The following is a 16,818-nucleotide window of genomic DNA, read 5'->3' on the forward strand; positions in this document are numbered from 1 at the left end:
GTGTCTTCAACAATGGACTGTTTTGGATGCCATCAGAGCAATTTCCAAAGCGTGGAGCACGGTGTCCGAAAACACCATCAAGAACTGCTTCCGTCACTGCAAATTTGAAAATCCAGGGTGCAGTGAGGAAACATCTGCAGCTAACGAAGAGGATGACGACAACATTCCTCTTGCAGTGTTGGCTGAAAAGCTAAAAGTCGCCGACATTGCATCCTATGTCGCAGTCGACAAAGACATTGCGACATTCCCAAGCTCATCAGATGCGGATATCGCAGCGGAGGTCAAAGCCAAGTATGCTACAGGAGATTCCCGTGATGATGATGATGCTGATGACGATGAAGAAGAAGCGACTGAATGCACACCTTTTGCAACTTCGACAAAAGCGTTGCAAGGGGTTGCGGACACGCGATCTTTCTTTGAATCCGTAGAAAATGCATCCGGTTTTTTAGAAACGTTAAACAAGTTGGAAGTGTTCATATTAAAATATAAAAATGGGAAGCAGAAGAAGATTGATGACTTTTTTAAATAGCTTACATACATACTAATTGCAGTGTTATGTACATGTACTGTTACATGAATGCAAGCGTTTTTTGCAACAATGTTTGTTGTTTTGTCTGCTAAAGCGTCACGATTTTGAAAATGACTGTACATTCCATACTGTGCATTAAAGGGCAACCAACATCACTTTTTGTGTTTCTTGAGTCAGTCAAAAAGCTGTTGTAACGTCACAGCTGCGCGCCGGCATTCTATTCAGGCACTCTCGAACGTCACGTAAGTTATGTAAACGTTGCAGTTTTGGTTTTTCATCCATGTACAGTATTTAATTGTGTTGCATCCAGATATCTTTATTGTTTGCAACAATCACTGTTTTTCATATGATTGTACATGCTGGCGTTCGTGGCTTCGTGTGAATAGAACTTGACGATTTAGCATTGGTTGGTTGCATTTTTGAAAGGAAATAGTCATTAAAAAGTGTAAAGACGTTTTTATTTTATGCACAACTTTATTTTTCACTTCACTACTGTACAAAAAACATGTTAGATACGCAATCCATGAACCCAATGATGAAATTACATGCCATAACAAAGATGCCGCATTTACGCACCCCCCCCCCCCACAGGATATATCGATAGTCCCGGTTATATCGATATTTTTCGGATTCCCTTGCGTATCAATATAACGAGACTTTACTGTATATATAACTGCATTTTTCCTTGTTCATGTCAGCTCCACTTGGCATTATGGAACGCTAATCTGTTGGCCTCGGACGGTTATGTTCGTGAAAAATAAACCATTAAAAACGCTGCTTGTTGATCTTGACAAAGTGAGTAAGGCCCAAAAAATTCGTATAGACTCTTGTTCCTCCCCACGGAAATCTTTAGGAAAAAAGGCGAAAGATTTATACGATCTGAGCAGAAACAAGAGTGAACTGCCTTTAGACTCTTTAGACGAGCAACGCCATTGTCAGCCACACCATTTTACATGACGGTCTTTCACTTTCGCGTGTCATATCCAGCTCTATCTATACTGTACTGTATACTTCCGATAAATACCGTACTCTCGACGAACCAAATTAGTGTGAACAAACAATAACGTAATGAGGTGTCGTTTATAGCTCACTCGGAAACTTTATTTGGCACAAGGGATTGTGGGTAAATCAGAGAAACGCGAAACTATTTGGCACAAAGGACTGTGGGTAAATCAGAGAAAACGTGAAACTATTTGGCACGAAGGATTGTAGGTAAATCAGAGAAAACGGAGAAATCAGTCAGTTGATTCTTAAACGACGTAAATTAAGACATTTCGTACTTTAAAACAGTGATTTTCAACAACAGTGCCGCGGCCGTGAGACATCGTCAGCTGTGCCTTGAGAAACTATTCAATGCCCCTTTTACAAACATGTGTTCATCATTTTCTGCCAATATTATGTCATTGTCCTGTATTCGTGCTGAAAAGACTGGGAGGTTAATTTAATATTCGTCCATGTGGCAACACGTCACTGATTGCCTCTTTCCAGCGAAATGGTTCGTGGTGTGCCTCAAAAAAACCAATGTAAAAAAAACGCGTCCTGGTTCAAAAAAGGTTGAAAAGCACTGCTTTAAAATATATGAGACAATCAGGTATTATACTAGGCTGAAACGTTAGTCGCGCTGGACATATAAGTAAACAACTAAATGAGGCATTTCTACATTTAAACAGATTGAGATATCTCAAGTGCGCAGAGCATCAAATAAAATGAAAATACTCTTGAAGTTGCTCCACACGGTAATCTTTAGTAAAAGGGAAAAGATTTAGGCGATCTGAGCAGAAACCAGAGTGGATTGCCTCATTTCACTCGAAGCGAGCTACGCCATTATCAGCCACACCATTTTACATGACGGTCTTTCACTTCCTAACAGGTCGGCTATATCTTGATCTATGTCTGTATTTTACTGACCTACCAAGTCAATATGAACAAACAGTAACGCATTTATGTGTTGTTTACATAATATCAGGAAACGTTGTTTTGGTACAAAGGATTATGGGTAAATCGGCGAACGTTCTGAATTTAGAAGTGACGACGTTTTTGTTTGAAGTCAACTGGAGTCGCGGTTGGACTGTAAAAATGCTCTTTTCATTTTTAAGTCGGAAAAAGACAAATGGCACATTTAAGCATGACTGACATCGCAAAGTCGAGGCCAGCTGATCACAAACGCTTAACACGACACCGGAAGAAAGCAAATACAAACACGTTACGGCGGTGAAAGGAGGGGATATTGCACGGGAATATGCGTGCAAATTAAGGATCGTGGATCTATACATGTTGTATTATTCATTGACGTGTTGGTAATGAACATTTTATTTTCTTCAACGCAAATAAACACGACCCGACAACTACAAGCAGCACTGTGAACCGCGAGAGGCACTATCTGAAGTTTTTTTTAAATTCAATCGGATTCCAGTGTCACCATGTTTGGCACGCTGACTGGTTTGAAAGACGTCCCATTGTTTCTACCATATGATTGGTTAAGAAAATCTAACACGTTGTCTCACTGTATGGCCAATCATAGTACAGTGAGGCGTGTCCTACCACGCAAGACATTTTTTTATTCGAGGATCGGCACAGAAAGCTTTGAAGAAGCACATTGAATCACAATGTAACCCATATTTAAAATATTTTATCCGAAGCGAACGTATACGGACTTTCCGTTTGTATCTAGCAATCGTGATGTACCGAGTTTGGGCAAAAGGTCCCCCAAGGTTGTCCTCTGGGTGAAAATAGTACCTGCACAGATGACTTGGCGGCGTCGCCCAGTGTGGCGTTAAGACTGTACTTTCAGGGATCATTTCTATAGTTCTTAACTTGAGAAATGTGTTTCTAAAGTGATTGGTCTCACTAACTACGATGATGAGTTATGATACTCCTTCCTGAGCGTGAAGCTGTCGTAGAATAATGAAGTCATTCATATGCTCTATGACATTGATGAACGTTCGCTGCTTCTTCAGGGAGCATTGAGGGATGGTGTATGTTCGGAGTGGTTACTACACATCGGCTAAAATTCGATTCAAAGTTTGTTACTCCACCGATCTTATGAAATGATATACACATTGAGTTATTGGGAGAACCCGCGCATTGTTTTCAAGTGCTCCACGCAAACTTGACTCAAAGCAGCGTCTCGATTATAAACTATCAAGTCTGTGCTCACCACTTGATACCAGCGTGTCAATAAGTCGACTCAACGCAGGACGTTTTGTATTTCTGCTCTGATTTTGAACATCAACCACAGACGAGTACCGCATTACAAATGTCATTCAATATAGATATGTGGAGCACCCAAAATTAAAGGACAACCGACATCAGAAAAACGTTTTATAGCATCTATAATACCTAAAACATGCAGTATGATATTTTTATTCGAATGCAAAACACGAATAAAAATGACTTAAAGTGTCCAAAAACTGCAAAAAATGAGCTGCAAATTTTCAGAAAGTCCCGCCCCCAGTTCGTGACGTCACGCCAAGACGTCTTGCATTGCTGGAGAATCAAAACAATGGCTTCAGATTCGGAGAATATGCTTTCTTGTTACACATCCAGTTATGAATATGATTCAAATAGTTCTGAAGAGGAAAGCATAATGTTTGCAATCGATTCAAGAAATTATTCCCTACCATCTTGAGGTATCTGAGGTTGGAAATGTAGCACTGAAAAGAGGCACAACAAAATACCGACCTCTTGCAGACATGACAGTGTATTGCGTTTCCACAGGCTGATAAATTCCTTACATATCATATTCAAGGGAGTCCGAAAAAATATCGATATAACCGGGACTATCGATATATCCGACCCTGTTTGCATGTAATTGTCTCCGTGCGTGCATAGAAATAGTATCGATATAACCGGGACTATCGATATATCCGATATCGATATAATGAGACTTTACTGTATATATATATATATATATATATATAAAAATCCTCGTCTCACCCACCATGGGTGGTGTCTGTCCCCATTTCAGCTCGGGTCCTCTACCAGAGGCCAGGAAGCTTTAGGGTTCTGCGCAGTATCCGTGCTGTTCCCAGCACTGCGCTTTTCTGGACCGAGATATCCGATGTTGTTCCCGGGATCTGTTGCAACCACTCGTCGAGTTTGGGGGTCACTGCCCCAAGTGCTCCGACCACCACAGGCACGACTGTCACCTTTACCTTCCAGGCTCTCTCCAGCTCCTCTCTGAGCCCTTGGTATTTCTCCATTTTCTCATGTTCCTTCTTTCTGATGTTCCCATCACTCGGGACCGCTACATCCACGACAACGGCTTTCCTTTCCCCTTTATCTATGACCACGATATCTGGTGGTTGGCCATGACCATCTTGTCAGTCTGTATCTGGAAGTCCCACAGAATTTTTGCTCGGTCATTCTCCACCACCTTGGGAGGTGTTTCCCATTTTGACCTTTATATATTATTTATATATATTTTATATTTATATACTATTTATATATATATATATATATATATATGTGTGTGTATATATATATATATGTGTATATACAGTAAAGTCTCGTTATATCGATAGTACCGCTTATTACGATACTATTTTCATTTCCCTTGCACATTTCTAGTCTTTTTATGTATAATTAGTACGATACCCAGTTATTACGATAATCCGGTTATTACGGTGCTCCTTTTCATCCCCCGCCGGCCATTTTGCTGTTTATATCGATACATCGGTCGCGCCATTGGTTGACTTGGTGTTAGGGTTAAACCCAAAACATTTTCACCAATTGTGAAAGAAAAACACAAAGCAGTCTAAAGCAGGGGTCGGGAACCTTTTTGACTAATAGAGCCATAAAAGTAAAATGTTTAGAAATGTTTTTCAGCGAGAGCCACACCCAGGCGCGCGCGCACATACAAACCCTCGCGTGCGCGCGCGCATATGCAAACGCTCGCACAATGGATATGAATCTTCTCAATAATAATCCATTTCATTTCGAAGCGCATTTCAAAACTTTCAAGGTCACTTTACAGTCACAGGATCAGTTTTTCTGTCGGTGAGCAGCGGCAGCCACACGCTTCAGCGTTCACTCAAATAGATAGAAAGCTAGCTAGCTAACAGCCAATAGATCGCTAATAGATAGACAGCTAGCTGGGTACCCGTAAAACTAATCGATAGACAGCTAGATAGCTCGCGAGCCAGACAGATAGCTAACAGATAGCCAATAGATAGCTAATAGATTGACAGCTATCTAGGTAGCCGTATCACCAAACGATAGCCAGCTACATAGCAAGATTACTTTCGATTAGATGACTTTTTGCATTCAAGTTTTGATGGACATACTATGAACATAATGAAGTACCGTATTTTCCAGCCTTGATTTTTTTCCAAAGATGAGCCTGCGCCTTATACGCTAACTAAATCAACATGTATTTGAATGTACTGTATATACATTGAGCCACAATAGTGGTGTGTAAGCCATGCAGCCTCTACTGTCGTGCCTTATGTGGTCGGTCTTATATTTGGAAAATTTATTTCTACTCATATATGATACAGTATTTGGAAATCTTTTTCATTCATTGAAGTTGCACCTTATATATGAAGCTCTGCCTTATATATGGAAGGAAAAAATTGAAAATACACTATTGATTGGGTGTGCGCCTTATACTGCCATGTGACTTATAGACTGGAAAATTCTGTACACACATCATATATTTAAAGGACAACCGACGCCATTTTTATGTTTCCTAACTGACATCAGAAAAAGTAGTCACTTTTTTTGTCAAATGAAAAACGCTACTGCTAACATGTCCCAAAACTACTTCAAAATGATCTGAGTTTCCGTTTTAGAACCCGCCCCCTTGTTCGTGACGTCACGCCAAGTGTCTGAGAAGATGCTTTCTTGTTACTCATCCAGTTATGAATATGATTCAAATAGTCTTGCAATCGATTAAAGGAGTCCTCCCATATCAATTCGAGCAGTCAATGACACCAATGTAGCGTCCCTAGAAAATGCACAAGATGGCGGCCAAGATCCGCCGTAATTGGGCTGATTTGTCTGCTGGGAATTTGTGTCAGCGAATATTAAATAGTTGTCTTGGTGCAACAAACAACGATTCATCGTCGCATTATTTATGTTTTCCTTCTAATTTCGCCATCAACACAAAGTTTTCAGACCAAACAAAGCGAGAGCCGCCTCACAGTTGCGATAACACGTGTGAGCTTCCGCCATATTGGGTGAGGTGGCCCTTTTATCAAAGACAAACTATATGGCCGCTAAATATATTGGAAGTGCACGGAGTCTTTTACAATGGATGGACAAGGAAACAGGAACATATTTTTAAGTTAAAAAAAATAATGAATGAAAAACAATCAACCAAATGATGTTTTGAAACTGCTTTGCTCTTCTCTCCACGTTGATTATTTTCCCACCAGGCAGGCACATATTTGGATTGGACTTGCCTTTATTAGTCTCGCAGTGGAGAAATTTACATTTCACAGCAGCAAAGTTATGAAAACAACTCCTACTTCAAAGACCGTTTCAAAATTCTGCTGCTGCTGCACCTCTTTGGTGAAGGTCTTTGATGCGATTTGGACTTCCGTGAAGCGCACGGAGTTACCGGGTGCACAAAAGCCACCCTTGCTCGCCGAGCGCCGGTCAGTCCCTGTGCTTTACTTGTCGGCGTGCCGCGTGTGGATGTGCGAAGCCAAACTGAACTTCCGGGCGTAGCTTTTGCCGCACACTCCGCAACTGTAGGGCTTTTCTCCCGTGTGTCTTCGTATGTGCAAGACCAGCGTATCCTTTCGGGCGAAGGTCCGGCCACAAGTGGAGCATCCAAAGGGTTTTTCTCCCGTGTGCCTTCGCATGTGCGTGACCAGCGTTCCCTTTTCGGCGAAGGTCCGGCCACAAGTGGAGCATCCGAAGGGTTTTTCTCCCGTGTGGATTCGCATGTGCTTGACCAGCGTTCCCTTTTCGGCGAAGGTCCGGCCACAAGTGGAGCATCCGAAGGGTTTTTCTCCCGTATACCTTCGCATGTGCGAGAGCAGCGCCGTCTTTTGTATGAAGGTCTGGCCGCAAGTGGAGCATCCGAAGGGTTTTTCTCCCGTGGGCCTTCGCATGTGCGTGACCAGCATTCCCTTTTCGGCGAAGGTCCGGCCACAAGTGGAGCAACCGAAGGGTTTTTCTCCCGTGTGCGTCATCATGTGGACCACCATGTTTCCCTTCAGAGAAAAAGCCTTGTCGCAAACCGAGCAGCAATAGGGTTTTTCTCCCGTGTGGCTTCTCATGTGGCTCATCAAGTGCGACTTCCAAGTGAACTTTTTACCGCAAACAGAGCAGTGGAAACTCTCCTTCGGGGAGAGACACTTTTGGCGTTTGTGGGACCTTTTCTTGCTGGGGACCTTTTTCGGAGAGCCCGGCCACGTTTCGTCCTCGTCTTCCCTGTCGGCATCCGACATTGGCGCCAGGAGGTCGTCTGGCGGTGACCCTTCAGACCCCTCGGGCGCTTGGTCTTCACCCGCTTCGCTTTTCAGGCGGCCGCCGGTCGGGCTGACATCGGCCTCAAAATGGGAGGAGCCAGGCGGACGCTGGTCCAAACAGGAGTGCCCCCATGGAGGCCGAGGGGGAGTTTCTTCCAGACCGCCGCTCATCCGCAGGAGATCTGCGGGACGCAAGCAACGCAAATACAGTCAAACTTTGGTTTTCTACCATAATCCGTTCCAGAATCATAAGTTGTGCTTTGACGCCCCCTTGTGGTCCCCCTTCTCCCATTTCAATTTGCTCGCTGAACCCAAGTCCAATATGATACAGATAATGCATTTGATGATGTGAAAGCGCTTTTCATCACACTCAAAGACACTTTAAAGGACAACCGACACCTCCGGACAAGTTGTATCCATAATTTGTAAAATGACTTCAAATGAGCGCATTTGAGAAATATTCCACCGCATATAGCTATATCTTGCATTTTAAGACTTGCACTGAATATTTACGAAGTCTTCTTTTTAAGTTAATGACAATGCCCTAAGTGATGTCACAGAGGGAACTGCCCCTGACCGAAAAAGCGACACACAATGCATTTTGGGTACTTTTTTCATCTGAAAACACTGTGTTGATCGCGAAATTAGAAGGAAAACTACATAAATAACGTGAATCGTGTTGCAGCCAATTGCGGTAAAACGCATAAAGAAGGTGTAAGTTGATACAAGTTGTGTCCATAATTTGTAAAATGGCTTCAAACGACTTCTACTGAGCGTATTTGAATAAAATTCCACCGCAGATAGCTATATTTTACGTTTTAAGACTCGCTCTGAATATTCAGGAAGTCTTGTTTTTGAGTTGGTTGACGAGTCCGTACGTGACGTCATGAAAGGACCGCCCCTTGACCGAAAAAAGACGCATTGTAGCGTCCTTCCATCACGTCAATATATTTTGCTGTACATGTTTGGTCTGAGAACCGTGTTGCACCCAAAAGCCGCCAGAAGAGGGCATCCAAGCTCCATATAAGGAATTTATCAGCCTGTGGAAGCGGAGGTGGCCACTGGAGGTCGCCATTTTGTGCCTCTTTTTTGTGTGAGAGATTTTCCCCCAATGTTGCCTCAAAATGGCACATATAATTCTTAAATTGATTGCAAACATGTATGCTTTCCTCTTCAGAACTATTTGAATCATATTCATAACTGGATGTGTAACAAGAAAGCATATTCTCCGAATCTGAAGCCATCGTTTTGATTCTCCAGCAATGCAAGACGCCTTGGCGTGACGTCACGAAGTGGGGGCGGGACTTTCTGAAAATGCCCAATTCGCAGCTCAATTTTTTTGCAGATTTTGGACACTTTAAGTCACTTTTATTGGTGTTTTGCATTTAAATAAAAATATCATACTGCGTTTTTGGGTATTTTAGATACTATAAAACGTTTTTCTGATGTCAGTTAAGAAACAAAAAAGTGACGTCGGTTGTCCTTTAAGGCTTAGAAAAATAGAAAGTAGAAAATGATGTTTTATGGTAACCTGGGAACAGATTATTCTCATTTTAATGATTTCCGATGGGAACTTACATTTTGGGATACACACTTTTTGCCTTAGACACTCTGTCTGGGTGCTAATTAAATTCGTAAGCCAAGGTATCACTGTACCTCCATTTTTTTGTCCCTTACGTACTCTCTGCAAGACCATGACACAACATTCAGTGATGTCACTTTTATGGCAAACTCAGCGCTGAGAGGGTTTTTTCTCTGGTATGTTGTCTAATCTCAGACTTTTTTCCCCTCCTCTAAAAAATTCAATCAACATCAAAATTTGTTTTTTTCCATTTGTCTGATCCTAAAACATAGCATCCTTTTCAGCAGTGGATCAGGGACGTCATGGTGGAATGTGCACGTCTACTACAAGTTAAATGTTGAAACCAAACACGAAGCTGTAGCATCCATTGACGAAAAGAGATTGTCTCACATCTCCTGTCCCACATAAATCCGCTTCAATTCCAAGCCACGACAGTTCCACATACATCCACATTATATTAGGTTCGATTAGATTAGCCTTAATTAGTCTCATCTGTGGAGAAATTTACATCTCACAGTAACAAAGTTCTGAAAGGCAGAAGAAAGGAAAATAGTAGAAGAACAAACGACAGGAGCTGCTGCAAGGGCAGCCACTCGTGGAGCCATCTTGAAGTCAAAACAACAAAAAAATAAAACGTTATTTATTTATTTAGTGAGTTAGTTATTTATTTAGTTATTTGGTTTGGATTAGCCTTTTTTTAGCCCATTTCACGGTAAGATCAGAGCATTGTCATGAAATTGTGAGTCTAGTTTTTGCTTTTTTGAATGTTGCTGTGCCGATGACCATTTAGTGTTTGGGAGCCTTTTACTGAGCGAGTTGCTTGTTCTGTAGCCACAAAGGGACATAAGTCTTCTTGTGCCGGTCCCAAGCCCGGATAAATACAGACGGTTGTGTCAGGAAGGGCATCCGACGTCAAAGCTTGGCCAAAACAAACATGCGGATCAAACCTCTAAAGATGGAGGACACTGATTTGCTGTGGCGACCCTTTGAAGGGAAAAGCCGAAAGGAAAAGAAGTCTGACCCTAAAACATGCCCAGAATCGAGCTGCTGAAAATGTTCTTTGCGCTTGCGACTTCACAGCCGCCATTTTTTGGAGTATGTGTCGTTACCTTCATAATCGGTTGGTGGAAGTCGGTCGTCGACACTCTCCTCGGAGACGCCATCTTGCGGCAAACTGCTGACATCGGCCTCTTCCTTTTTAATGTGGAGGACTTGTGGATCGTCCAAAGCGGAGCTCTCCGATTTCACGTCTCCGATTAGCTGATTCACGTCTGAAAGAAAGAAGAGAGAGTGTTGTTGTGTCATCAGGTTCGGTAAATGATACAACTTCTGGATAGAGTTGAGGTTCTTTACTCGGACTGCCGTCTTGGTTGGAGGGAGAAAGAAATTGACACTCGTGCCTCTCTGAAGGAAGAAATTGTTATTGGTGTCCTGAGCTGACCCATCCATATATGGTCATACAATTTGTTTGCCACTTTCTGTATGTCTCTCACACTGATCGTCAACACCTGGTCTCAAGGATGAACTGCATGTTGCGCTTGATTGTATTTTTGCCATAGTTGCCTTTATCTTCTTTGAAACACCTGGTCCCAGGACTGAGGGAGAGGGGGGGAAGAATGACTCACCTCCTGCGTGGACAATCTGCCCACTTGTCTTAGCATGAGTGGGTCTATAAAATGGGGAGTTTCCTCAATCTCGGTTCGAGTCTGCTTTGAACTGTGCACGAGTGTCCAGCTCTTCGGTCCAGACTACTCTACCGGGGCGTCCGCCGGCTCTCCGCCCTCTGTCAACGGTAAGGTATACTCTTCTGGATCTGAACCGTGATGTTGGAGTCTTTACGTGGGGGCATAAAGGTGACAGTTTGTGTCTATCGTAATTAGTCATGATGCTGGAGTGTTATGTGGGGACAAAAGGTGCAACAACTTGTGTCTAGCATAATGATTGTGAACTGCTGTGTATTTTATCATTAAACGTGTGTTGTGAATTGCGGTGCATTCTATCATTAAACGTCATTAATATATATATATATATATATACAGTCGTTGTTTGTGATCATTTCTCTGCTGCGATCTCTCTGAACCTGAAATAAGGCACATTTTTCATAAAACACTCTCGTATGCTCTCATCTGACTGACTTGCAGCAGTGCATGCTCCTCTGGTCTATAGCACAAGTGTCAAAGTCAAGGCCCGTCGGCCAAATCCGGCCCGCCACATCAATTTTTTCGGCCCGCGAAAGCAAATCAAACGTATGAAATTCCATGATGCTTGCTAAATTCTTAACCAAAATGTCATATTTTTGGAGAAAACCACAATAACAGTCATTATTCTTGACTTCAGATTTGATAACTAGTTATTCATTCATTTGTTGTGTGCTCTACATGTAATATGTGGATCGGATTAAACATTCTAATGGCTTCCCCAAATTCATAACGGCCCTCGGGAAGAAACCATACCTACAATGTGGCCCGCGGCAAAAAATGACTTTGACACCCCTGGTCTATGGCCACTAAAGGAGAATGGCCAGGCATCACTAGTCAATCAAGCAAATACAATTTGCTCATATCATGAAGCTGCAAGAGTGGCTGCCTTTCCTGCAGCTCATTTACTTGTAAATGACATCACCAACTGCTTCAATTGCCAGTGAATCGTCCTCTGTACTGTCTGTTTCACAGGCTAGAAAATTCAGTGGATGTCCCAAAATGACTCGCTAGCGAAAGCATGTAATAGTTCAACATAGTTGCCACGATTAGCGGAGCCTTTACTTTCATCATTTTCACGAAATGCCAGCTGTTGTTTGGCAAGGAAGCAGGTGGCATTGATGAGATCTTTTAAAAGCTCCCGCTTCTCCTTTAGCTTAGCATTGTGGATGCTGATGTTGAGTCTTCGCTCATGGTTGATGAGGCTCCGTTGTAAAATTTTCAGGTCGCAATATCCCATTTGAGACCAGACATTGTCACAAGTTGAGAACAGAAGGCAGAAAAAGCAGAAAAGGCGCTTTCTTGCTGGACATCCACACAGCCAGCCTTTTCGTGTGTACCAGTCCGCCTGAAAAGAGCGAGCGAGTATTGTGTCCCGTTGTCTGAAGCAAACCTTTTAGCTCCGGTGTTGGTCTTCCTTTAATTATTACCTCCTGCTTCGATTGAAAGTCCAGTTTAGAAAATTCTTTCAATTTAGATATGTAATCCTCCATTCTGAAAGTGAGGCCAAGCAACACGAAAAAATGACTGCAGGGTTGCACTTTACTTGCTAACTGTTTACTGTAGCTTGCTGTCCCTAATTCTATTATTCTGCAGCCGTGGAGTCGGAAGTATCTCTGGAATCACAAGCGCCCCCTGTCATGAGGCGGGAGAACTGTGTGCCTCACCTACGCACAGCGTTTTGATAAAAATAAAACAAAATAAACACTGGAGTAGTGTTTATAATGTACAGTGACTCTACATTATATACACCAGCTAAACTGTAGAAATTTAGTTCATATACTAAACGTGTTTGAACGCTTAAATAGCGATATGCAGAAGGACAGCAATGCGGTCTCACTGCAGAGCAAGCCAGCACAGTAAGCATAGTGATTGCGCAATCCATGGTGAGGCTCAGCCGGCTGCTGCCTCACCGCTCGTCTCTACTTTGTATTTGAACGGTAAATGTGAAAATTCAGCGAAAAAAAAATCCTAAAAAGTTAAATGGACAAGAACTTTAAAGTACAAATCACTAAATACATCTAACTGTTTAATTTATTTTTTCATTTGATATTTCCATGACAGCTTTCCATGATGGCAGGTGAGGCACTGCCTCACCTGCCTCCACTGACTGCACGTCACTGGTTTGCAGGTGACATCAAGATGTGAAATTACCCAATCATGTCTTTACCACACGCGCGTGCGCGCGCGCACACACACACACACACACACACACACACACACACACACACACACACACACACACACACACACACACACACACACACACACACAGGAGGGAGAGAGAGATCACAAGCGAAGGAGCGAGAGAATGCGACTGACTCAAAGCAGCGAATGCTCTGTTTGGTCTCTAGTCAGGCATTGCTAGTCGAACAAACAAATTCGAGTTGTTCAAATTTGTGATGGGAATTCTTTTGGATTGGCTCACTAAAAAGATTCGGCTCTTTTGGCTCCTCGGTTTTTTTTTTTTTTTTTTTTTTTTGCTTTGATTAACTACCAAAAAAATCATGTAAAATTATGTGAAAAATGAATTACTCATGTAAACAATACACTATCAAATATTTTTATTTATATGGCTGGATTTATATGTGCACAGAGAGCAACCACTAACTTTCACTTTGGTTACTCTGGTCTGATGATCAGCTGTCACTAATTTGCTTTTCATATTAATAATGCTATCATACACAAAAGTAAAAAATATCAGAATTGAATAATAATAACAGCATAATGTAATAATATTTGTCCACCTGTCTACCCAATACACGCACCACCTTTCCTCACTGCTGCGTGTGTCTTTGGGACACAATTCTCCCCTCCCTCCTCTACAACGGATATCGACCAATCACGTGCGGATTTAACCGATGACCGGGGGCGGGGAATAGAGGACAAAAAAAGTCGGCTCCCATTTCCGGCTCCTTGTTAGGAACCGGCTCTCTTCGTTCAATTCAGAGATCCGGCTCCAAGAGCCGGTTCGTTCTCGAACGACACATCATTCGTTCATATCATTCATCACTTTGCTGCTGTGAAATGTAAATTTCTCCACTGCGAGACTAATAAAGGCAAATCCATCCATGCATTCCAAGAGCCACTTCGTGTCAGAACCGGTTTGGTCAGAAACAAAAGTCCTGATGTCGCACAAGTTTCGAGACTTTTGATTCAATAAATATGTGATGAGAGCTTTGTGCCTTTTCACTTGTGATTTCCTACAGCCATTGCATGTTACTTATTTGAGCGCGTGTGCACAAAAAAAACAACCCACAAAGCCAGTTCAAAAGACGTGAAAACAAGTGAGACGAGCAGTAAGAGCCAACCTAATCTGTGAAGAACAATTCTTGGCTGCATCCTCCAAATGGTGTCCAGCAGTTGACGTTGTCCCTTGTGCTCCTCTTTTTCTTCATATAGGTCCTTCTCGTCTTCTGGTGTCCTTCTTGCGTCCATTGTTCACACGACAGTTCCAAAATGTTTCGCTTACGATCTCTGCGGAGCGATGCGTTGAGCACGAGGTCCTCTTTGTTAGCGGCTAGCAAACTCGGCTAAGCTAAACGAGGCCTAGAAAGTCCAACGGAGACCGAGACGACTTTAATCGGACACAAGCTTCAACGAAAGATGTTCTAACCGAGCAAGATAGAGGTGGGTGCTCCGAGTGGCCGTTTTGAGCACGTCGCCGACAAATTCGTGAGAATTTGGTCAACGGGTGTCGACCGCGTTTTGGACCGCAGTCTCAGTTTGCGTCAGGTCAGCAATTGCGAATACTCTGCATCCCGGAAATGTCCACAGTAAAAGCTGTTCACCACCTTCGAAATAAAAGCATTCTACGCCGTCAACGGTTTGGATTTTAAATAAATAATTCAGGCAACGACGCGTTCACACAGAAATAATGAAAACGGTCTCAGAATAGCACGAAGAAGAGACAGGAAAAAAGTCAACATAAACGCTCAATCAAAACTGACAGTTTTACATTACTATTAAATAAAAACAACCCCCCGCAACCAGACCAGGTCGAAGGCACACAAAACCACCTCAGGTATCGAACAATGGGACTGTCGTTCTGATCCGATGTGAGATTTAAAAAAAAATATCCAAATCAATAAAATAAAAAATTCTCGTTTGGAAACTTGAATCAGAGAATGGATGTTGGGATGCATGTTGCAGCGCATGTAATGATGTGACCAGATCGTATTTGCTTGTTCGACTAGTGATGCCTGGCTAGAGACCAAAGAAGCTTGCTGCTGCAAGTCAGTCTGATGAGAGCCGACGAGAGACACACACATCAATTGCCTTCTCCCTCCAACTAAAGAACCTCAACTCTATCCAGAAGTTGTATTATTTACCGAACCCGCTTACACAAAGCAACACATGGTGTCAGAATTGGTCTGGAAGACAAGAGGACGATAAAAGGACTTGGAACGGAAGATTCCACGGTGGAAAAAGAATAAGACATTGAGCACCACCCCCGCTAGAAAACGGCAAAAATGGAAGCTTTTCGTCCACCCACAGCTCTGCAGCTAACAGGTAACGTGGCTGAAAACTGGAAGAGATTTAAGCAACGTTTTGAACTGTATTTGTCTGCAATTGGAGCTGATGAAAGCCTTTCGAAGATGAAAGCATCCATGATTTTGCACGTTGTGGGAGAGGAAGCTCTCGAGGTCTACAATAACGTCACATTTGATGCTGAAGATGACAAGATGAAGCTTTCAAAAATAAAGGAAACGTTTGAAGCTTACTGCATTCAGAAACGCAATGTGACGTTTGAAATGTACAGATTCTTCACATGTGTACAGACAGTTGGAGAAATTCGTGCCCAAAAGAGATGAGAAACAGATCAAAGACATGTGAGTTTGGTGGATTAACAGAATCACTGATCAAAGACAGAATAGTGTGTGGCATTACAGACAATAAACTGAGAGAAAGGCGACTCAGAGAATCAGATCTGGACCTGGAAAAAGCCTTAGCACTGTGTAGAGTCGCTGAGACTGTTAAATCACAGGCTGCAATGTGGATGCAGCGGAAAGAAATGCGCACAGATTCAACAAAAACAAAACTGCTGAGATCAAAGCAAGAGTGAGACAAGCCAATAAAAATAAGATATATTCAAACAAAAATCTTGTACTCATTATGGTACGCAACATCCCCTAAAGCAGCATATGGGAAAATATGTAAAAACGGCGAAAAAGCAAATCACTATGCTCGTTGCTGCAGGAACCAAGACATGAAAGGCAAGGTAGATGCAGTAGCTGATCATTATGAAGTGGGGGAACTTTATGTGAATGCTGTAAAAGATGAAAGAGGAGAAAAAGCTTGGATCACTACATTTAAAGTGGAGGACATTCATCTCAAATTCAAATTGGATACTGGAGCCAATGTGAATGTCATTTACCGAACCCGCTTCCACAACAACACTCTCTTCTTTCTTTCAGACATGAATCAGCTAATCGGAGACGTGAAATCAGAGTGCTTCGCTTTGGACTATCCACAAGTCCCCCACATTAAAAAGGAAGAGGAAGAACACAATGTCAGCAGTTTGCCGCAAGATGGCGTCTCCGAGGAGAGTGTCGACGACCGACTTCCACCACCCGTTTGTGAAGGTAA

General features: G+C 42.6%; 1 protein-coding gene and 3 non-coding genes across 5 annotated transcripts in view; 1 reads left to right on the forward strand and 3 right to left on the reverse strand.

Moving 5' to 3' along the window:
• LOC148899815 (uncharacterized) overlaps positions 1-14,954 on the reverse strand; it is a 121,504-nt gene extending 106,550 nt beyond the window's left edge. Inside the window, exons 1-3 of one of the 2 annotated variants that reach the window (XM_088995221.1) lie at positions 14,541-14,954; positions 10,642-10,803; positions 5,128-8,132 (exon numbers count right to left, since the gene is read on the reverse strand). In XM_088995221.1, the coding sequence (XP_088851347.1) occupies positions 7,144-8,132; positions 10,642-10,803; positions 14,541-14,667 (1,278 nt within the window). In that variant the 5' untranslated portion in view covers positions 14,668-14,954 and the 3' untranslated portion in view covers positions 5,128-7,143. Of the gene's footprint in view, positions 1-5,127; positions 8,133-10,641; positions 10,804-14,540 lie in introns of those variants that run through there. The other variant, XM_088995219.1, reaches the window with a different exon arrangement.
• LOC148899823 (U5 spliceosomal RNA) lies at positions 1,315-1,428 on the reverse strand. Its single transcript, XR_016114893.1, has one exon. It is a non-coding gene; the product is annotated as a U5 spliceosomal RNA (small nuclear RNA).
• Positions 2,209-2,320, reverse strand: LOC148899824 (U5 spliceosomal RNA). The gene has a single exon (XR_016114885.1). It is a non-coding gene; the product is annotated as a U5 spliceosomal RNA (small nuclear RNA).
• LOC148899825 (small nucleolar RNA U3) lies at positions 3,305-3,520 on the forward strand. Its single transcript, XR_016114888.1, has one exon. It is a non-coding gene; the product is annotated as a small nucleolar RNA U3 (small nucleolar RNA).
• Positions 14,955-16,818: the final 1,864 nt, after the last annotated feature.

Source organism: Hippocampus bargibanti, linkage group LG04, assembly GCF_051943395.1.
Source record: "Hippocampus bargibanti isolate YZ-2025 linkage group LG04, ASM5194339v1, whole genome shotgun sequence".
Taxonomy (NCBI): domain Eukaryota; kingdom Metazoa; phylum Chordata; class Actinopteri; order Syngnathiformes; family Syngnathidae; genus Hippocampus; species Hippocampus bargibanti.